This window comes from Pimephales promelas, chromosome 4 (genome assembly GCF_988280905.1).
Source record: "Pimephales promelas chromosome 4, fPimPro1.hap1.1, whole genome shotgun sequence".
Taxonomy (NCBI): Eukaryota; Metazoa; Chordata; class Actinopteri; order Cypriniformes; family Leuciscidae; genus Pimephales; species Pimephales promelas.
The window spans coordinates 46518175-46542946 of record NC_142772.1 but is presented as its reverse complement, the minus strand read 5'-3'; the positions used below and the strand labels follow the sequence as shown (position 1 = coordinate 46542946).

At 35.5% G+C, this 24772-nt stretch overlaps 1 protein-coding gene across 7 annotated transcripts in view; it reads left to right on the top strand.

Moving 5' to 3' along the window:
* unc5ca (unc-5 netrin receptor Ca) overlaps positions 1-24749 on the top strand; it is a 214184-nt gene extending 189435 nt beyond the window's left edge. For 4 of the 7 annotated variants that reach the window (XM_089130605.1, XM_039685651.2, XM_089130608.1 and 1 more), the window contains 8 exons: positions 5432-5788; positions 7243-7330; positions 8930-9098; positions 11231-11464; positions 12056-12202; positions 13330-13494; positions 16535-16713; positions 20871-24749. In XM_089130605.1, coding sequence (XP_088986731.1) covers positions 5432-5788; positions 7243-7330; positions 8930-9098; positions 11231-11464; positions 12056-12202; positions 13330-13494; positions 16535-16713; positions 20871-21033 — 1502 coding nt within the window. In that variant the 3' untranslated portion in view covers positions 21034-24749. The remainder of the gene's footprint in view (positions 1-5431; positions 5789-7242; positions 7331-8929; positions 9099-11230; positions 11465-12055; positions 12203-13329; positions 13495-16534; positions 16714-20870) is intronic. The other 3 variants (XM_089130606.1, XM_089130607.1, XM_089130610.1) reach the window with 1 other exon arrangement.
* The last annotated feature ends 23 nt before the right edge of the window (positions 24750-24772 follow it).

Genomic DNA, 24772 nt, shown 5'->3' with positions numbered 1-24772 from the left:
AGTTAGTAGCAGAATGTCTAAAGTGGACTATTGAAATATTGTGTTACCAAGAATCTTGCTTAAAAAGTGTGATTGCCAAAAAAATATAAAGCAGCACAGCTCAACATTTATAATAATAAGAAATATTTCTTGAGCAGCAAATCGGCATTTTAGAATGATTATTTTATAATATATTCAAATAGAAAACAGTTATTTTATTATTTATTTATTACTACTTGTACTGTATTTTTCAACAAATATGTGAACATGTAATGCGCATAAAACAATTTACGGTCACAAAATGAATTTATAAAAAAAAAATATTATATATTTAAACTAGTTCTGTTAAACGATTAAAATATTTTATCGTCATAATTAACTTAGCGATTAAATCACACATTTTTATCTATTCTAAATGTCTCTTGATTTCTTTTTGTCCCATTATTTTCTCTCATTTTAATGCTCTTATCAACATTGAGAAGTGCATCGGCTTGCTTTTTTATTGAAAACAACATTGGCATATAGTACTGTGTTCAATTTCACACTAACATTCTCACTTGGAGCAAATAATCTCAACACTGTCCATCAATAAAAGGGTGAAAGAAATACTGACGAGGTCCTGATATTGACGAGGGAGCGGAGAATTCGCATCAGCTGTGTGTGTGTGTGTGTGTGACGTGCTGTGATGATGATAGCTCAGTTCACAACGACAAAACACACATATCACGTTGGTCTTGTCAATGAAACCATTCAGAATCTTATTGGCATCCATTTCGGCGTCTCGCGCTCGTCATCCACTCAAAACGTAACGTTAGCCTACTATTTGGCCGGCTCGCAAGCCTAAACAAGTGTGCGTTTCGTGCCTGTTTTGTTTCCGGTCTAGCTAGATCCGCTTGCACTTTTGTCGACGAAGCAACAAAACATCCTCGCGCATGCCATGTCCTGTTGCAAAAGCATGTGAGAAAAACGACAAAGTTTGTTAATCGCGCGATAAAAAAATTTACGCAGTTACGTTTGCGTTAATGGCGTTAATAAAGTGTTTAACTGACACATCTAATTTAAACCATAAATTATTATCCGTTGAAGTGACTATTGGTAGAATTTTTTTTATTTAATTGGTAGATTTTAATTTAATTGGTAGATTGGTAAATTTAAGATTGGAAATTTGTAGATTGGTAAATTTAATTTAATTGGTAGATTGGTAGATTTTTTTTTTAATTTAAACCATAAATTATCCGTTGAAGTGACTTGGTAGAATTTTTTTTAAATTGAATTGGTAGATTTTGATTTAATTGGTAGATTGGTAAATTTAAGATTGGAAATTTGTAGATTGGTAAATTTAATTTAATTGGTAGATTGGTAATTGGTAGATTGGTACATTTTAATTTAATTGGTAGATTTTTTTTTAATTTAAACCATAAATTATTATCCGTTGAAGTGACTATTGGTAGAATTTTTTTTAATTTAATTGGTAGATTTTAATTTAATTGGTAGATTGGTAAATTTAAGATTGGAAATTTGTAGATTGGTAAATTTAATTTAATTGGTAGATTTTTTTTTTCATTTAAACCATAAATTATTATCTGTTGAAGTGACTATTGGTAGAAGTTTTTTTTTAAATGTAATTGGTTGATTTTTATTTAATTGGTAGATTGGAAAATTTAAGATTGAAAATTTGTAGATTGGTAAATTTAATTTAATTGGTTGATTGGTAATTGGTAGATTGGTAGATTTTAATTTAATTGGTAGATTTAAACCATAAATTATTATCCGTTGAAGTGACTGTTGGTAGAATTTTTTTTTAATTAGAATTTTCGACGGATTTTTTCTTGTCTGCGGACCCCATCGTTCTTCAAATGATCTGCACAGGAAAAGAAAGTAATTGGCCTACAGGTTTGGAACAAAACGAGGGTGACGAAATGATGACAGAATTTTAATTTTGGGTGAACCATCCCTTTAATCATAAATGTAACTATTTTTGAACATTGGTGTCTTTTGTCATTTAGGCTTTTAGGCACTGCAATCACAGTAACGCACATCCATGAGTGGATTATTGCTTTAGTAAAACATTCAAAACACTATTCAGTCAATGCAACAGTTTCAGCAAGGAACGTGTGTGTGTGTGTGTGTGTGTCACCGTAAGAGACAGGAATGATTAAAATTCCAATCAAGTGGTGAACGGAATGGAAGGCAAGGCAGTGTTCCGGTGTTAAATCGTGAGGTGTGTGAGTGTGTGTGTGAGACTCAGGTGACATTTCATTTGAGGAACATTAGAATGCCTGTCACTCTCCAACCTGAACAGGTTATCATTAATGAGGAATGGTCGTTCCGCTCGCTCTCGTATTGTCTCGCTTTTCTCCTCATTCTCTCGCTGGTTTTCTGTGTTAATTAAACATGCGGCGGGCTGTAGGTGTAAATGGCACCCTGTCGGGGCGAAAGCGGCAGTGAATGAGTTGATGAATACCGCGGTAGGGGATGTTTTGATGGTAGAGCGAGACGTTCCACATCCCTCAGTTCTCCTGTATTGCTCTTTCCCGCCAGAGGCTGTAGATTGGGATGCGTTTGCATCGGCAGGTGTGATGCAATCCAGTGCGGTTTGCTCCGTCTCACCGATCACCGCATGATGAATAACTTGAATTCGAGCGTCAGGAGTGTGAGTAATGCTCACACCTGAGTAACTAGAGAGAGACAGAGAGCTGGTGTGCGAAGTGACAATCCGCTGTTTAGTCACTGTTGGAAGCTGAATGTTAATGAGCAATCAGTATGGAGATTACCAGCCGCTGGCTATAAGAGTCCTTTACAAGCTCTCTCTCTCTCTCTCTCTCTCTCACACACACACACACGGTGATTTCATTTCAAAATAGCACACAACAAAAAAACATACAAGGAATAGGTCACCCCAAAAAAGAGTCAATCAGCCACTGCTATGTTTTTTCCAAACCTGTATGGAGTCACCAAGATGCGCCGTTCCAGCTCAATACAAGTGGAGAGTAGAGTAGCTGTTTACATCCAAGTTGTGAATTTAAATTATGCAGAACTGATGTAGAATATGTCAAAAACCGTATATGATTAAAGCAGTGTTTTGGCTGAATAAAGATTGTCGCTTCTAGGGAAATGAAAATGAAAGTTGCAACCGCTGTGTTTTTTTTATGTAATGTAGTAAATTATTTGCGAGTGTGTAGATGAAATGCCCTGATGAAACTGGTTATTGCATATGAAAATTACCAAATAGCTACAGTATGTCTTTTTAAATGTGAAGAATGACTTCAAGAGATTTGGCAACATATATATATATATATATATATATATATATATATATTCTGCAAGGATGATGAAAAAGTACAGTATGATGTTACAAAACATTTACTGTTCTTACAATTATTTTAGAATTCTCTGATGAATAGAATCACGGTTTCCACAAAAATATGAAGCAGCACGATTGTTTTCAACATTGATAATAATCAGAAATGTTTCTTGAGCAGTAAAATCATCATATTATGGCGCGTTCACACCGGACGCGAATAGCTCGCGAGGCGCGAATGATTTCAATGTTAAGTCAATGCAAAGACGCGTTACGCGCATAAAAAATCCTACGGCGCGAATGAGGCGTTGAGCGTGGTACGGTAGACGCGAATACGCCTCATGCGCGTGTCAAGTTCACGCGAATGGCGCGAATTGAGCATCTGTGCGAATTGAGCATCTGGTGCATTAAGTACGTTACACGCAAATGATTTAGTTAGTGCTATTTGTGCATTCACGCAATGGGCTCTATGCACGGCGGTATTTTCGGTGAAGGATTAAGGATGCTCGATAACTTCCGCCGATCGTAGAGTCCAATGCAATACCGAGAATTTATATTGAATTTTATACTCTATGGTTATAATAAAGAAACTTTAGCCACAAAAACAGATAAAACAGACACCCCTCGTTCCCAGATAGCAAACTGACATTGAATCAACGTGGAAATATGACATCGAAACAACGTTGATCTGACATTGTTTTGCTCATCGAATTAACGTTGAACCAACGTCAGACGCGTCATTCTTTCAAAACTAACGGAAAATCAACTTGAAATCAACGCGTTGTTTCAACGTTATGAAAGCAAACCAATTTTCGATTTTCATTTAGCTTTGAAGAATGCCGCGTCTGACGTTGGTTCAACGTTAATTCGATGAGCAAAATCAACGTTGTTTCAATGTCATGAGAAACGTCGTTTCCACGTTGATTCAATGTCAGTTTGCTGTCTGGGTTGTGTTTATGCTTCTTTTTAAAATTATATTAAATAAACATAACTATATATAAAATTACATCTAAACGTATGTACGTTTCGTTTCAAAGACGGGATGACAGTAAATTTTGAAGACTCTGCCATAATCCTGTTTTCCTCAGTTCTCCTCCGCTTAAATCTCCACAACCAGAAATGGACGAGCATCCTAGCGTCAAATGCGGAACTTATGCGTGCATAAAGCCCATTGACGCGAATTCGCGTCTGCCGTCCGAGCTGAAAAATGTGAACTTTGGTCAAATTCGAACCGCGTTAACCCATCAGAAGCCTGCTGCTTGCTCACGTGGTGAATTGTCTGGATGCTTCAATAAATTATTTTGTAATATGAGTAAATTCGTGTTGTTCTAATGCACAACAAAGTATTTTATCACTCAAAACTTTATTTCAATATACGAGACATGTTCATTTTGTATTTAATTTTATTTATTCCATGTCTAGATTATATTAAATTATTATGATGTAAAGACGAACATACATGTGCATAAGTTCGTGTCTGGAAGTGAGAGAGAAAAAAATCACAGAACAGGTTAATAACTTTTGGAGGCTGGCTCTATTTATCATCAAAACAAAAATAAATGACAGCTAGATTTGATGGATGAGGGTGAGGGGGATCCTCGCTCCAATGCGGGACAACAGGTCATCAAATTGAAAGCGGGACAGGCGGAAGTACCGCTGACAGCGGCCGTCATCCAGCGCAGCTCCTGGAGCGAGCAAATGGTGAAACTCGGCAAACGGTTCGCCTCCGACGGGTCCGGTGGACACAAATACGCCGACGATGATCCCCACGCCGCTGTTCTGCTCTCCAGAGCAAATGCAGAGCGGTGACTCTCTCGATGAATGCTTAGTCGACATAAAAAAATGTCCGCCAGCGGATTTCAATTCTGACGTTAATTTTGCTTCAAACTTTAGTTTTTTTTTACGCCCGTCAAATTCGCTCTTGATGGGCGAATGGATTTAAAGTGGTCAAGCGTTAAACTAAGCGCGAATTTGACGTGCTATTCGCATCCGGTGTGAACATACAGTAGCATTAGAGTTATTTCTGAAGGATCATGTGACACTGAAGACTGGAGTAATGATGCTGAAAATTCAGCTTTAATCACAGGAGTAAATTCCCTCCCCAACGTCTTCAAATGTTATTCATGATATTTAATGGTAATCTGTTTGCAGCAGATCTGCTGGCCGCGACCCCTGACCTGTCCACAGCGGCGGCGCTGTATCGCGGTCCAGTTTATGCCCTCCACGACATCTCAGACAAAATCCCCATGACCAGCTCCCCTCTGCTGGAGCCACTGCCACTTCCAAACCTCAAGATCAAAGTCTACAACTCCTCGGGCACCGTGACCCCTCAGGACGACATGACCTCTGACCTCTCCGCCACGCTGTCCCCGAAGGTCACCCACTCTCTTCTGGACAGCGACCCCATGACCCCACGCAACCAGACGCTGGCACGCACACGGGATCCCACGTGCACAGCGTTCGGGTCCTTCAACTCGCTGGGAGGTCATCTGATCATTCCCAACTCAGGTGAGATCGCCCGCGCATGCACACACACCTCATTATGTGTGGTTTATGATGCACAGTCACACTCTGGTCCTCACCGAGTGCCCAGCATATTTACGAATCGCCGTGTGATATAATTTATGATGATTAATTGATTGTGTTGATAGTCCTACATTAGTCTAATTAAGGCATGTGGCTGGATTGGTTTCCAGTAAGATGCGATGGAAATGTCACATTCACAATCTCGCATGCATGTGATGAGGATAAACACCGTCAGTGACAGTGATAAATGAATGGAGAGGATTGCAGGATGGGCAGCAGCTAGTAATCCACGTAATGAACTGCAAAAATGACACATAACACTCCCCTAACATTATCTATCTATCTATCTGTCCATCCGTCCATCCAGATAGATAGATGGATGGATGGATGGATGGATGGATGGATGGATGGATGGATGGATGGATGGATGGATGGATGGATGGATGGATGGATGGATGGATGGATGGATGGATGGATGGATGGATAGATAGATAGATAGATAGATAGATAGATAGATAGATAGATAGATAGATAGATAGATAGATAGATAGATAGATAGATAGATAGATAGATAGATAGATAGATAGAATATATAAAGATATAGATAGATATCTGCCTGGATGGATGGATAGATGTATGGATGGATGGATGGATGGATGGATGGATGGATGGATGAGTGGATGGATGGATGGATGGATGGATGGATGGATGGATGAGTGGATGGATGGATGGATGGTTGAATGAGTGAAAGTGTGGATGAATGAGTGAAATATTGGATGAATGGATGGATGAATGGATGGATGGACTGATGAATGGATGGATGAGTGGATGGATGGATGGTTGAATGAGTGAAAGAGTGGATGGATGGACTGATAGATGGAAAGATGGACTGATGAATGGATGGATGGATGAATGGGTGGATGGATGGATGGATGGATGAATGAGTGAAAGAGTGGATGGATGGACTGATAGATGGATGGATGGATGGATAGATGGATGGATGAGTGGGTGGATGGATGGATGGATGAGTGGATGGATGGATGGTTGAATGAGTGAAAGAGTGGATGGATGGACTGATAGATGGATAGATGGACTGATGAATGGATAGATGGATGAATGGGTGGATGGATGGATGGATGAATGAGTGAAAGAGTGGATGGATGGACTGATAGATGGATAGATGGACTGATGAATGGATGGATGGATGAATGGGTGGATGGATGGATGGATGAATGAGTGAAAGAGTGGATGGATGGATGGATGGATGGATGGATGGATGGACTGACTGATGAATGGATGGATGAATGAGTGGATGGATGGATGGATGAATGGATGGATGGAAGGACGGATGAATGGATGGATGGATGGATGGATGGTTGATTTATTGATTTTGAATTTTGAGTCCTAATTAGCCACGATCTGTAATGTCATTGCAGGTGTAAGTTTGTTGGTTCCAGCCGGTGCGATTCCTCAGGGTCGTGTGTACGAGATGTTTGTGACCGTACAGAGGACAGAGAGCATGAGGTAAAAAAATACACACACACATCCTAAACATCACACCCCACATCTCACTGAGTGCAGAAATGGTATTGTTTTCCAGGTAATGTTATAAATACACAACACTTTACGTATCATTATCACATAAAAAAAATTTGTGAATGTGTTAAATACTTAAAACACAACCATTAAAAGGTTTGAGATACAGTAAGAAAAAATATAAAGAAATGAATACTTTTAAGATTAAAAATATGTTATTTAATGTTACAAAAGTTTTCTATTTAAAATAAATAAATTATTTAGATCTTTCTATTCATTAAAAAATACTGAAACAATTTATTAAAGTTTCCACAAAAATATAAATATTTGTTTTCATCGATGATAATTGACCTTTCGCCGGCCCCTCCCACAAAATGGCCATTGTCCAATCACACATCATAGCAACCGTTACTGTGTGAGCTGTTCCGTCAAACAGTAAGCGGTGCGCCCACGGCGTTTGTAAATCGGACACATGATACCCCGAGAGATTGTCTGGAGAAGTTGTGTTTTTTCCCTTTCCAAAGCCCAAAACACAACGCGAGCGGTGCCTAAGATGTATTAAACAGTGTGGACGCCCCGTGCAGCGTGCGTGCGACTGAGATTAGTCAAAGAAGCATTGAGAAAGCAGATCAAGAGGATACACAAAGGACTTACTGTACATTTTCTAAAGGGTTGTTGTTAACATACCATGGTATTCTCTGGGAAAATGAGCAGCAGTCAGCTAAGTTAGCAGTGCAGCACCGTAGACTACAGTTTAGAGGACGTTCGCAACGGGGAAAGCATGAAGCTTACATGACAACATCAGTTCATATATCAATATCGTAACGAATAGAAATAACCTTAAATAACGTATGGTTCTCTGCCTCTTTCCGTCTCTTATGCATAACGTTAGTTACTTTTTAAACACGAAAATCGCATTCAGCATGAGCATGACACGCAATCGGTTGCTGTGCTAATGAACAACCTGCTTGTTAAAGCGAACGTGCTACTCCTGTATCGGAGGCAAAATGAATAAATATGCAGCGCAAGTTATATATTTCGAACTCCAAACAATTAGCCACTGAACCAGTTTATAAAATCTTCAAGGCTGTGCTGGTTGCATTTGAGGTAACTTAGCATGGTCATGGGGTTTTTCTGATTTTTCTTGAGACTGGTAAGCATTAGCATCAATAGTAGTCGTGTCTCATTCATTTCTTAATTTTATATTTGGAATAAATCCCTCCACCGCATAACGTAACCCCTTTTGCTTCGATCTTGCTTGATATCGCGGAGGTATTGCTCCAAAAAAGGTCACTGACACGCACGGGAATACCCTTTGCCGTCATGGCAATCTGTCGCGCTGCCCGTGTTAGACCATTTGTTTGACGGAGGTAGCAACAGTAACTAAGGGGGGCGGGGCTCGGCGAAAGGCTAATTGAGCACCCAATTGACGTTTTCTGACAGTTTGGCGGGTATAGTAATTCCTTATTACCTTTCAAACAGTGCTGGTCGTCGTTGTGTGTGTTGCTGTACCTTCTACAGTATTTGAGTGAGACCGACAGCAGAAAACAGGCAAAGGTGTGTAATACCTCTGTCTCTCTCTCTCAGGCCGGCGGTCGGTGACGGGGAGGCGGTTCTCAGCGCTGTGGTCAGCTGTGGTCCCGCGGGCGCCCTGTTGACCCGTCCCGTCATCCTCACGCTACACCACTGCTCGCACGCCCACTCCGACGACTGGCAAATCATCCTCAAGAGCCTCACGCAGCAGGACCAATGGGAGGTGAGGAATTTTAATACGGGCCAATGGGACAGCGAGTGGCTGAATGAAAGCATCACAGCGAGAGGAATCAGGTCAGGGAAACTCAGGAGATGAGCCGCTCCATTTCAATAAACTACTTATCCTGCAGAGAGAGGGAAACATGACTGGAAAATAAATGTAACTATCAGTGAAGGCAGGCAGGGTAAATTGGCCTGCTGTGCATGGCAGGGCTCTACAAATAGACAACACAAAATACAATTATTGCAAGAGCGAAGCGGGGGAAAGGACGGGGTGCGTTTATCAGGAGGAATCAGGGCCGGGATTCCCTCGCAGTGCATGTGTGTGGACAGGGTTTTATTTCTGTGCGGACCAAATGTCCTGAAGCACACACGGTGTGGGGATATAGAAAACCTGTCAGAAACCACAAAAGAGGAAATAATAATATGAAATTATTCTTTTGTGCCAAGACAGGGATAGCTATTTTCAGGACTTTTGAAAGTTTTCTGTCATGTTTTGTATTTATTATTTCATTGTGGAACATGGTTAAGTAAGGGTTAAAGGGACACTGTAAAAAAATATTGTTGATTTAACTTAAAAAAGTAAGTAACCTGGTTGCCTTAAAATTTTAAGTTGATTGAACCGGGAAAAGTGAGTTAATACAATCAGAAACTCAAAATAAAAAGTTATCTCAACTAAATAAATTATTATAAAGTTGATTTGACAAAAGAAAATATGTTGTGATAACAAATCTTGAAAATATTTTTTTACAGTGGATAGTTCAACCAAAAATGAAAATTCTGTCAGTATTTACTCACCCTCATGTTGTTCCAACCCCGTAAGACTTTCGTTCATCTTCAGAACACGAATTAAGATATTATTGATGAAATCTGAGAGCTGGATCACTCCTCCATACTAGTCCATAGGCTTCTTTCCGGCCTAGAAAAGTTATTAAAGACATCGATAAAATACTCCAAGTGACTACAGTGGCTCAATCTTAAGTTTATCAAGGCGACGAGAATACTTTTTGTGCGCAAAAAACAAACAAAAATAATGACTTTATTCAACAATATCTTTTCGATGTTTCGATGTTCTGAAGATGAACGAAGGTCTTACGGGGTTGGAACAACATAAGGGAGAGTAATTACTGACAGAGTTTTCATTTTGGGGTGTACTATCCCTTTAATGCCCGACGACGAGGTGTCGATTGTCAGGTGTTAATGGACAATGGCGAGGCGTGAACCGTCCGAAGTCCATTAACACCTGGACAATGGACACCTCGTCGGGCATTAACCCGCTTATACCATGGTCACTTGCCAAATAACGCATTTTTAAAACATTAGTTTATAGTTATTTAGTTTTACAATCGAAATCTAAAGTTTTTACAAACAGTAACTTGGTTTCCCTGGTTACGCCTGACGGTTTATTTAGCAACCGTATATATTTATAGTCCGTGAGCTCATAGAACACTTCAGTTTAGCTAACTTACGTACAGAAAGTTAACTTTTTTTCATTTTTTTTTTCATGGAAGGCTTGTCTAGCCATGGGCGTTACACTTTCGGTTTTTTTAACCTATAATTAAAACACACAGGTAGGCATATTTATTTATTTATTTATTTATTTATTTATTTATTTATTTATTTATTTATTTATTTATTTATTTATTTATTTATTTATTTATTTATTTATTTATTTATTTATTGTAACGGCTAACTAGATGTTTGGTTTGATGCAATAAATTGTAAACAGATACTTTGACTGCCTGTTGCTATGGTTACTCACACAGCTGATGTAGCCAGCACATTTATTTATTAATTTCGAACAGTAAACAGGCAGTTTTGAATCGAGTATTAACCCAGACCATGGTATAATCACTAATAAGATGTACTTTATTACTTTATTACTTTAAGATTAATAATTTTAATCCACTGACAGTCATGATTATAGATAGATAGATAGATAGATAGATAGGTAGGTAGGTAGGTAGGTAGGTAGGTAGATAGATAGATAGATAGATAGATAGATAGATAGATAGATAGATAGATAGATAGATAGATAGATAGATAGATAGATAGATAGATAGATAGATAGATAGATAGATAGATAGATAGATAGATAGTGTAAATATGTAAATGTTGTGTGTGTTGTGTGTCCAGGACGTGGTTGTGGTTGGAGAGGAGAACTTCACGACTTCCTGTTACGTGCAGCTGGGAGAGGAGGCGTGTCACATCCTGACCGAGACTCTGGGCTCTTACTGTCTGATTGGCCAGAGCCTCTGTCCGTCAGCGGCTAAGCGAATCAAACTAGCCGTGTTTGGGCCTGTGGTCACACCCGGTGTAGACTACCACATCAGAGTTTACTGCCTCGACGACACGCAGGACACACTCAAAGTGCGGGAATCTGCTGTTGTGTTTTTAAGGAACTATTGTATGTAAATGAACTCTGTTATGATTTTAGGTTAAGATAATGTCCGGGATTACAGATTTCAAGATTGATATATTTTTCTTATGTTTTAATTTAAGTGATTTCATAATTTAATATAAATATGAAATTTAAATGTAAATCATTTTGTATAATTTATTATTATTACTATTAAATATATGCAGACATCAATATTGTTATTTTTATTTTTTATATTTTGTACTTTACTAAATATTTTAATGATTTACAACATTTAAAATAAAGTCATTTAATATGACATATTTTTATTATTATTATGAAACAAACTTCTATACTATATATAAATGGGCTCGGTAATGATTGGCTAACCTAAATCCCATATCATCTGAACAATACAGATATGAAACTGCTCTTTTAATTCTTTCATATAAACAATATACAATTATTCTTCAACGGACAAAAGTGTGAGAAGGTTACATCAAAAGCATGCATTTTAACATTACATTTGGATGTTAAATATTGTGTTGCGAATGGTGCAGTGTAAATGTACTGTGTGTGTGTGTGTGTGTGTGTTTGTGCAGGAGGTGCTGCAGATCGAAAAACAGATCGGCGGGAAACTACTCGATGAACCGAAGTCTCTGAACTTCAGTCACAGCAACCACAACCTGAGACTGTCGATACATGACATCCACTCGCAGTGGAAGAGCAAACTACTCACCAAATACCAGGCGAGGAAACATCCGTTTATGTTTCATCTTTTGACATATAAAGGTTTTATTAAGGTGTTTATATAGCACAGAGACGATTAACTCATTTAGGTTATGATAGTGTCAGATACTAGATCTACTGGAAGAATGGCATTTAATGAGGGCCAGAAGTTATTTCATATAATACAACATTTAATATAAAGTAATTCAATATTACTTATTTTTTATGTCATAATATAATTAATTATTATTATTATAAAAAATGTAAATAGACTTCAACATTAATATAATAATATAATGATTTTTATTATTATTATTATTATTATAAAAAATATATACAAACTTCCATATTAATATATGTTAATTATGTATTGATTATAATATAACATGTAATTAAATATTGTAATTAATTAAATATAAAATTAATAGTTAAATTTTTTACTTAATTTTAATAGAATTATTATTGTTATCATTATTATAAAATATATACAGACTTTGAAATTATTTTTTAGAATGTAATAATAATTGTAGAATTAATATTATTATCATTATTAAATATATACAGATGCCTGTAATAATATTTGTTGATTATAATTATGTAATTATTTATTTAATTTAATCTAATATAATATAAAATTCCATTTCAAATTTCACAGTCATATAATATTACTTAATGTTTCATTTAATTTAGATTGTTTCATAGAACGTATATATAAACATTTAATATATATATAAATAAATATTATATATAAATATTTTATATAATTTATTAATATTATTGTTGTTACTATATATACAAACTTTTAATATTTTTTTTTTATTATTATTTACATTATTAAGTTATTATAACATTTAAAATAGTCTTTTATAGTTTTTTTGTAATTTGTTATTATTTTTATTAAATATATACTGATATATGATAAAGAGTTAGCATGATAAAATAGTCATTTAATATTACTTAATTTTAATATTATTTATCATTATTAATACATTTTAAGATTTCACTGTTATACAGATTCATTATTTTCATATTTAATAATATAATTTAAGTGATTAAGTTATATAATATTTATTATAAAGTATTTTAATATGACTTAATATATTATGTGCAGAGGTGATGTGATGGTGATGTGTGTGTGTGTGTACAGGAGCTGTGTTTCTCTCAGGTGTGGAGCGGATCCGTGCGGCGGCTGCACTGCTCCTTCACTCTGGAGCGTCAGAGTGTGTGTGTGTGTGAGCTGTGCTGTAAGCTGTGTGTGAGACAGGTGGAGGGAGAAGGTCAGATCTTCCAGCTCTACACCACCCTGAGTGAGGTATCCACCGCTGTCATCAATCACACTACCCTCGCACACACACACACACACCGTAGTAGCAATGCCCACCACATATTCTTCAAAAAATACATTTGTGATATTTGGATGAATATTATTTCTTAGTTTGTCGCAGTGCATTCTGCGAGTGAGATTGTTCATTGAGTGTCTGATCCGTGGTCTTTCACACACTCCCCGTGTGTTTGCGTCTCTGGAGAAGAGGCTGTTTCTGTGTAATCCATCTGACGGGCTGAGAAGAGCCTCAGCTGCTCTTAACACCCTCACTTGTCTGTCTATACATCACAGAGGGTTTTCAGGAAGCCGCTGTGTCTTTCTCTCCTCGGCTTTAATCGATGTGTCTAATTAAGAACAGCACAGATTCATTAACATTATAGATGGATGCATTACGATGGATTGAGTCGTTCTGGGCCGCAGAAGCTTCTGTCAGACTGATGTTCAATGCACCTGCCTTTTTAAACTAGTAAAAAGTACATCGATTTTCATATGTAAATATATCTAAGGAGCAAATTTTGTTTTACTTGTACAATAATATTAAATTAAACTGAATTAGGAGGATTCTACCAGGATATAGTTGTTTTTTTCGTTTTTTTTTTTTTTCTCGATGTGGTTTAATTGAAATTAAAACTAATTTTTGTCCGTGTGAAATTATACACTACTATTCAAAAGTTTGACTTTATATATATATATATATATATATATATATATATATATATATTAAAGGAAGTTTCTTCTGCTCATCAAGGCAGCATTTAATCTTTTTTTAAATACAGTCAAATTTTTATTTTATTTAAAAAAAAAACTGTTTTTCTAGTGTAATATATTGTAAAATGTAATTTACTCCTGTGATCAAAGCTGAATTTTCAGATACTAGATCTACTGGAAGAATGGCATTTAATGAGGGCCAGAAGTTATTTCATATAATACAACATTTAATATAAAGTAATTCAATATTACTTTTTTATGTCATAATATAATTTATTATTATTATTATTATTATTATTATTATAAAAAAATGTAAACAGACTTCAATATTAATATAATAATATAATGCATTTTTTATTATTATTACAAAAAAAATATACAGACTTCCATATTAATATTTGTTAATTATGTATTGATTATAATATGACATGTAATTTGATACAACATTTAATATGAGATAATTCAATGTTAATTTTAATAGAATTATTATTGTTATCATTATTATAAAATATATACAGACTTTAATATTATTTTTAGATTGTAATAATAATTGTAGAATTAATATCATTATTATTATTATTATTATATACAGATGCCTGTAATAATATTTGTTGATTATAATTATGTAATTATTTATTTAATTTAACATAATATAATATAAAATTTCATATAAAGTCATATAATATTACTTAATGTTTCATAGAACTTATATATACATAAATATTATATATATAAATATTTTATATAATTTATTAATATTATTGTTGTTACTTTATATACAAACTTTTAATATTTTATTAATTATTATAACAGAATGTTTTTGCAGCGAGTGATGATTTGGTTGCATTTTTGTGGGAAACTTTATATTGTCTGTCACTCAAATGCAAGGCGACTGAACTTCTTTCATATCCTCCAGTTTTATTCTTATAGATGTACAAAAGCTGAAGCATGCCGTTGCTTTTTGCAAATAATATCACGAATGAGTCTCATTTAATTAAAGCGCCTCCTCCACACACACTCACACACAATTGAGATTTCAGCATTCGAAATGTCAGTCGATATTATTTCCAAGAAGCAAAGTATATCTCCAGCAGTGAAACAGCCTTGATTCTGTGAGAGCTTTATAAATACCATAAGAGCAGCCGAACTCTGCGGGGTGACGGACGCCAGTTCTGACACTCTCAATCTGCTGTTTTAAACATGTGAAGAGAGCCTTTCAAATCAACAAACGCACTTTTATAGCAAGACTTGTGTCAGTGATCAGACATGTTATCAGTCTCTGTAACTCATTATTGTCAAAGTTATGAGCAAATACTCACCATCACATGATTATAACTGTCTCATACTAGAACCAAGGTACAATAGTTCAGATTTCCAGCTTCAGAAATGAGTTAAAGGAGTAGTTTACTTTAAAAAAAACTTTTGCTGTTAATTTACTCACCCCCATGTCATCCAAGATGTCCATGTCTTTCTTTCTTCAGTCGAAAAGAAATTAAGGTTTTTGATGAAAACATTCCAGCATTTTTCTCCATATAATAGACTTCAATGGGAACCAAACGGTTCAAGGTCCAAATGAGAGTTTCAGTGCAGCTTCAAAGGGCTTTAAACGACACCAGACGAAGAATAAGTGTCTGATCTAGTGAAACGATCGCTCATTTAAAAAAAAGAATAAAAAAAGTTTACGTTTTATAAGCGAACGAGTTCGAACAGGAGAGTCACATAGAACAGAGCAAGGCGAGCATTTGAGTTTATAAAACTTAAACTTTTTTTATTTATTTTTTAAATGAGCGATCGTTTCACTAGATAAGACCCTTATTCATCGTCTGGTGTCGTTTAAAGACCTTTGAAGCTGCACTGAAACTGTCTTTTGGACCTTGAACCCTTTGGACCCCATTGAAGTCCATTATATGGAGAAAAATCCTGGAATGTTTTCATCAAAAACCTTAATTTCTTTTCGACTGAAGAAAGAAAGACATGGACATCTTGGATGACACAGGAGTGAGTAAATTATCAGCAAAAGTTTTTTTTTAAGGTGAACTACTCCTTTAACTAACTCTGCTTGGATAAGGGAACTCGTAGATAAAGTCTGATCACCGAAAGGTTGTTCTCCCGTTCAGTGACCGATCCATCATCAGCACTGAGCGCTCAATCAGGACACTTTAATCTCAGGTTACTCCAGGACTGAACCTGTAATCAGTGTAAGCAAACCATCTGTAAATTACATCCTCGATAGTTACAGACAAGGGTGATTCTGGCTGTGAGAAACACCAAAACACCTCATTTATTTGAAGGAGTGTGTGTGTGTGTGTGTGTTCGGCAGGACGTCCAGAGCATCGACACATCCCTGATGGACCCGGGCAGCAGTATCACAGTGTTGGCCGGTCCGAGCGCGTTCAGAATCCCCGTCAGCATCAGGACCAAACTGTGCAGCAGCCTGGACGCCCCACACACACGCGGCAACGACTGGAGAATACTGGCACACAAACTCAACCTGGACAGGTGACATTTACACACATCACACTCGCAATGATGCAGCCCGTTCAATTAATTTTTCATGAGAGTTTATTAAAAAAATCTAAAGGAGTCTCTCCTGCTCACCAAGGCTACGTTTATTTGATCAATAATGCAGTAAAAACAGTAATATCGTGAAATATAATGTAGCTGTTTTCTATATTGTAAAATGTAATTTACTGAATTTTCCAGCGCAGTCTCACCCCAAAAAGTCATATAACTGACGTTTTGGGACGTCTTTTGACCATACGTCAATATTCGCCTTTTTAGGGCCCCCTTAAACGTCGGTAGATGAGGTTATGGCATCCTAACTCTACCCCAGACCTAAACCTAACCCTAAACACTAACCCATCACCTAACTGACGTTAAAGGTAAAGCGTCAGTTGTATGACGGCCCGGGATCGCCATCTAGCGACGTTTAAGGGGGCCCTAAAAAGGCGAATATTGACGTATGGTCAAAAGACGTCCGAAAACGTCAGTTATATGACTTTTTGGGATGAGAATGTGTTGAATTTTCAGCATCATTACTCCAGTCTTCAGTGTCACATGATCCTTCAGAAATCATAATGGGCTGATTTGCTGCTCATTATAATTATCAATGTTGAAAACTTTGATAAATTCATCAAGTTAATGCATCCTTGCTGAATAAAGGTATATAAATAATAATAAAAAGTCATACTGACCCCAAACATTTGAACTGTAATGCACTATATCAGATTCTATATCTGTATGCCAATATTTTATTTTAATTACAAGTAGTTCAATAGATATTGGAGGCAAATAATATTAGGGCTTGTGTTTTTACCGTATTTCAATATTTTTCTATGCCAGCAGCTTTACCAACATGCATGCTCTTAGGCTTCTTTTTTAAATAAATAAATTAGGCCTGTCAAACGTTTACATACTATATGTGGTGCACTGTGCTTTTTTCTAAATTATATATAAAATTACATATAAAATATATATAAAATTATATATAAATATTTATATAAAATATTATTATTTTATATAAATTATATAAAATAATAATATTATAAAATATTATATTTATATATATAATATATATATATATATATATATATATGTAATATAAATTATATATAAATCTATATACAGTATATACATGAAAATATTTCTTAAATATATGAAGAGTTCAGATGCAAAAGCCTCTAAATTTTCTTCTTTAATGATGATTTTTATCAAACTTGTACATTTAAGTTCAGTGATTTCACTTAAATGGCAATGATAATTACCTATTAATTGTTATTTAAGTGAAATTACTGAACTTAAATATACAAGTTTGATAAAAAATCATCATTAAAGAAGAATGGCATTTAGAGGCTTTTGCATCTGAACTCTTCATATACAAGCTTGGGTGTGTAAAATAATTATACATTTATTTATATTTAAATATATTTATAATTTTGGATGTGATTAATCGCGATTTATCGTTTGACAGCCCTAAAATAAACACATTATAAATGCTCAAAAATAAAACAAAATACCATCTACAGTACAGTAGTTCCCCTGCAACACGGCAAGCTCCATGCTAATTTCTATAAATAAGTCAAGGTTTTTAAATAACCTCGTACCTAGTATGAATATTTGTTTATCTTCAATGTGCTGAGACTGCAGTGTTTTTATTTTTAAAAAACGATAGAAGAGAAACAAATCTGCACTAATAGAATCTCACCGGAGAGTTTGAAGGAAATGAACGGTGTGAAAACAGCAGGGGAGCGAAAGAGAAATTTCCTGTTGTTCTTTTGGGTCTGCCTGGAGAATAGCAAGAGATAGATTCACTCTCTCTGACATCAACTTTTTTAAAACACCAGCATCTCTATGCACCTCCACAACTGGCGTAATTAGAGAGGAAATGTAAAAAGGCGAAGGACCCCTATGGTTTGAGTTCTGGCTGGGGTGTTACTGCAGGACGGTTAAAGTACCAGAGATCTCATTTCAAACGAGAGAGAGAGAGTTTAGGTGGAGAGCACGCTCTGAGGACCAGCAGGCATGAAAGAGCCAGAAGACGAGAGAGTCTGAGTTCACAGGGGACAGGAAGTAGAGAGATAAAGTGAGGAGGATTCTGGGAAAAAAGAAAGATGTTAAAAGCCGTGAGAAGTTCTTCATCAGTCGCAGACTCAAGATCTCCAGAGCTTCTGCACCTTTAACAAACTGTTCAAAACACAACTCACACACTGCACCTAGTGTGTTTAAGCTTTGAGAAATACAGGATCTGATGATGTTATGTGCCATTATATTTGTTTTATGCACACATGAGAAAAAGATGGGAAAACATGAAGTGGTGAACAAATACAAAGCAACAAGCTGTTATCAAGGGGTTTAGCACCTTATAGAAATATAGAATTCAGTTGTTTTATTGACACTCACAGGTGTGTGTGTGTGTGTGTGGATATTTTTTACCATGAATTAATCAAATGCAGTGGTGGAATGTAACGAAGTACAAATACTTCGCTACTTTACTTAAGTAAATTTTTCACGTATCTTTACTTTACTTAAGTAGAATAAATAGTGCATACTTTTTACTTTTACTTCGTTACATTTTGCAGCAATTATTCTACTTTCTACTCGACTACATTTCTACAACTTCTGTTACATTTTCATTACATTTTCTGATCAGTTTTTCCCCTGCAAAAAACGTAATCTGACCGTCCGTCCGTTGCACGTTTGTCTCACCAGTGACGTTTGGTTGCCATAGATACATCAACTAAATGCGTCTCACACGCAGTGTGTTTATCGTGCAATTTACACGCGAAAATTTGTTTTTACGTGGATAGAAAACACACCGTGTGTAATATACGTTTAGTTAAGATTATGGGAAACCAAGAGGTTCAGAATTACACCATAAATTTATCTCGTTTACTGCCAAACATAGTTATTAACATATAGTAAGGATAAGCATGGTTTATATTGCCTAAAGCTTGTTTCAGAAATGGTGACAACAATTTTTTTCCCCATCATTATTGAACATCATTATAGGAGTATTAGGTTGAATGAGTTACAATTAAATGTTTTATTAATCATTAGAAAATAGTCATTAAGAGAATCAATTGTTATGCAAGTACTTTTACTTTTAATACTTAAAGTACATTTAAAATCAGGTACTTTTTACTTAAGTATGGTGGTCATTGTGTTACTTCTACTTTTACTAAAGTAAATATTTATCTGGGTATTTGTACTTTTACTTAAGTACTAGATTCAGTACTTCCTCCACCACTGATCAAATGAATTGCGTCCATCAATATTTACTGATAAAAGACCTCAAATAAAGATCAATCCAAGTCTATACATTATTGTGGCAGATGGGTACATCATTTAATAGACATAAAGCAATTACTAGACATAATATTTCTGCAGTACGAATATCGTGTCTTTATGTCAAAAAGGTTTATAATCCCTGCTTTAAGGTTTTCCACCAAAGCAAAAACCATATGAAAGCAAAGACAGACATAAATATTGGTGTTTGTTAGATACATTTTATAGATTATCTGAAAAGTCAATTCTATCAGTCATCAGTTGAAATCAGGCGTTGAGACACAAAATGACTATTGTAATAATAATTTGTATTATTATTATTATTATTAATAATAATAAATACTTGTTTATTTGCAGTGCAGTAGTATTATTGCACTAGTAATACATTTCTTTATTTCATAAGAAAAAAACAATCCAAGGTAACATTTTTAATATGTCATTAAAATAATAACAGATATTTTAATTAATAACAATAATATTTTTATTGTAGAAGAAAATAAAGACATTTTATTTTTTTATTGAATTAGTTATCATATATATATATATATAATTTTTTTTATTATTATCCTTATTGTATTAGCCGTATTGTATTCATCAGTTTTTCATCCTTATGTGTCTCTTTAGCTGATCAAATGTTTGATTAAGTGGCTTTAGAAGTCAAAATAATGTTATATTATTGATAAATCCACTTTTTTTATTGTGTTATTTTCTGTTCTTTTATTTTTCAAAGTTCTAAATAAAAAGGCAAAGTCAAACCAGATTTCACTGGATGATAAAAGAGAATAAAAAAACCTAGCTCATTAAAATGTTGATGTGTTGATGTGCTCCTGCCGCCCACCTCAGTGTGTGTGTGTGTTCATCTCACCCTACAGGTATCTCAACTACTTTGCGACTAAGACGAGTCCCACCGGAGTGATTCTGGACCTCTGGGAAGCTCAACACTTCCCACACGGCAACCTCAACCAGCTCGCCACGGTTCTGGAGGAGATGGGTCGTCATGACAACAGCATTGCTGCCATGGCGAAGGAACAATGACCCTTACAATGGAGGCGATGTCTAAGCTGAGGATAATTGAGCTCGAGTTGAGCTGCCACTTTCATCGAGCTGAAACAACCATCAAACCCGAGACAGTCAAAGCATCAGAGTCCGTGACCTTTGGCATCTTATTCCGTTTCCATGGAGATCTGCGCGGATGCTGCCGATTTGGGGTTGAATGCAGGGCTGGGGGGGGGGGGGGGGGGTCAAAGGTGAACCAGGAACAGGGTCAAAACACTTTAAGCAACCAAAAATCTTTGGAAAACCCTCCAGTTTGCACACGTGCAGAAACCTCCCGCATCATCTCCCGTTTCTGCAGGAATGTGTGGTGCCATCTAGTGGTTACAGAAACAACACGCGCTCGTGTAATATAATATTTTGAGACCTGAATACAGTATTTAGTGTGTCTACAGAGTACCTTAAAGTGGCCTTTCAAATGCGGTTAACGTTCAGATCTGATTAGGATTGTATTATTTTTGTAAGAGCCGTGACATATATGCGTGTTGCTTTGTTGAACAAAAGTGCAGATGAGCACTTGCAGGGATTTGAGGATAATGTTGCTCTTCGATGTGTGATGTGACGTCACACTGTAATGATCTTCACTGGCCGGACGGGTTCTGCATGGGCTGTTTCTGTTGTGCATCGATCTCGACGTTTATGCATTTTACTCTACTATATGCATAACACTTTTAAAAAGAGGCAATTGTATAAAAATAAAAAAGAAACCTTCCTATGGTGGTGACTATATGTGCCAGAATGTGATGGATACAACAGTTATTATTACCCTTTCACACTGCAATCCCAGTAAATTAGCGTCATAATTACCAGTGTGACTTTACCGGGAAATGCACGAATATCCTGTTCACAGAACATACCGTTACCGTTCACACATCAGCAACAAAATCCCGCCGAATGTCAGTCATGAGAAAAACACGCCAACTGCCCACTCTTAGAATGGTTCTATTTAGAACCAGAAATGGTTCCATCCCCCGCTTCATATATGGAACTCCAAAATGGTTCTATATAGAACCATTTTTTTCGTAAAAGGTTCTATTGGCCAAGTATGGAACCCCAGGGTTCTATATAGAACCATTTTGGAGTGCCAAATACGTATATAGAACCTTTTCTTCTAAGAGTAAAGCAGGGCCTCGAGATGTTCCGATACCCTTTTTTTATTCCCGATTCCGAGTACTGATCCGATACCTGGGTGTGTACAGTATCTACACAGCTGCAATTCATACTAGCACTGTATGAATTGATAAAATTATTTTATGGTGTGCTTCAGACTTATCCCTTAATTAAACATGAACAAATACATACAGTCAACTAGAGTATGTTTATTATCTGACATAGCAATTTATTATTTATTTTTCTTAAGTGAAAAAGGAATTAAAGGGATAGTTCACCCAAAAATGAAAATTCTAAAAAGCGCCGGAAGTGATCTCTTGGGCGAAAAAAAAAAAAAAAAAATCAACGTTGTCTGGTGATATATATCGAAATCGTCTTCCATTGCGATTTCGATATATCACCAAACAACGTTGATTTTTTTTTTTTTTTCGCAAGCACGCAAGAGATCACTTCCGGCGCTTTCCGGTACATTCGTGTCTTAGGCCATCAATGTGTACTTACAAAATTACGAGTCATTAAATCATGTTTAATTTGGACTTCTCTGTGCATGCTCTTTGAGGTGGTGACCATAGACCTCCATTATATGACTGACAGACAAGAACGGTTTGACCTAAAAATATCAAAATTGAAACTACTGCGGAAACAAAGACACCTACATCTTAGATGCCCTTGAGGTAAGCTAAAACATACCAAAAAATAATTTCAAAGTGTACTATCCCTTTAAGCAAATCTAGTGTGTATAACTAGTTATTGTTTAAGAAAAGGGTATCGGATTGGCACATGAATCTGCAAATAGTATAATGCATTTTAACGTTGGTTACAATGCTTTATGATAAGGTACATTATGTATACCTTTATAATACATTATACACAGAGGCTCGAAGTCACAGCCAATAAGAACAGACTTTATGATTAATATAACGATGTGTATCATGTGTGGGTTACTCTGCGATATGAATCAGAAATAGAAAATGTTCTGTTAGAAGAGATTTGATTTGCTATTCTTCTGAACACTGCTAGTACGCTGGAATCATGTTTCTGGTCAATATTAAATATGTCGTTCTGTCACCCCTTCACCCAGACACTTAAACCATCTCAGAACATTAGAATATACATGACTGAAAATAGACTAAACTGTTCTGAAGATTCGGAGAACTTTTCTTTTTTTAGGAATAATTTTGACTGATGAATCATTCACCAGACTACGGAAGCCCATCACTGCCACATTAGAAAAACGAATTTGCTTTGATAAATCATAATTATGACAACAACAAAAATTGAAAAATGAAATTTGCTGTTATAATTTATAATCAGATTTCAACTTTTCTTGTTTTTCAAATATATATATTTGATGATCATACTATCATAATTTCTACTTTTGCTGATATTACAACTTTTTATGTCATATTTCAACTTTTTAATGTTAGAATGTTTTTTCCCTTTTCTTTTTTATCATAATATTTTGGTTTTAAAGATGTTTTGCTTTTATTATGACAATTTTGAGTGTTATAGTTACATTTTTAATGTTACAATTTCTTTTTTTCTTCTTTTTTCTTTTATTATAACTTTTAATATGTTGTAAAGATTTTAATTTTTATCTTACAAATTTGACTCTTTCCATATTTTAATTTCCATTTTCTTCTTTAAAATATGTTTTCTTTCATAACAGTCAAAATGAGGATCAATTTTATTTAAACATTCTATCATAATTTCAATGTATGTCATATTTATGACTAAGTACCTCATCATTTTTACTTATTTAAATTTTAAATAATAATTTCAGCTTATCACAATTATGTCTTTTTATCATTAGGATTGTCATATTTCAATGTTGTTTTATGTAATCATTTCTTTTCTTCTTTTATTATAATTTTTTTATGACTTATGTCATAATTTTGATTGGCTTTTTTGTCTGAATTATGATTTTTTTGTCTTCTTTTGGCAGCAATGGGCTTCCTTACATTAGGACCAGGAACATGATTTCATGTCAACTCAAGATATAGGAAATCATCGAAGTCTTTAGTTAAACTCACGAATCTTAAATGTGTTTACAGCCGGATTAGATGGTTTACAGTTAATGATGGTCTATGCAAGCGCTTTGCGAAGAAGCTGGCGTATTTTCTGCATTAATGTTTCTGCATAAATCGGTCACACTACAGTAGATGCGAGTGTTGTAAATGTGCTGGCAGTGATGTGAAACACAGGGCTCATTACTGGTGATCTGTCTGCAGTCTCATTGCCACAACCAGCATGAAGAGCCTCGAAACAACTGCCATTTCCCACAATCCACGGCGAGGATCTGTGCGAAAATAAAAGCCAAATTAATGAGCAAACCAAGGCAGCAGAAAAGCCCTCCTGAGGTGGAAGAGCAGTGCATTGAGTGTTTCTGTCCGGTGTGCCAACTATGCAACGTTTGCTTCTGTACAGGACGATGACAGAACCGCTTGCATTGTAATGACTTGCATGTACAGAGGATTGAATCCATAGAATAAAGCTTCATTAAAATAGCAATCAAAAAACACTAATATGTCCGCTGTATAAAATGTATGTAAAGGATTTTTTAAATAAATTATATTTTTAATCAATGCTGAAGGTGCTCTTGTTTTTTATC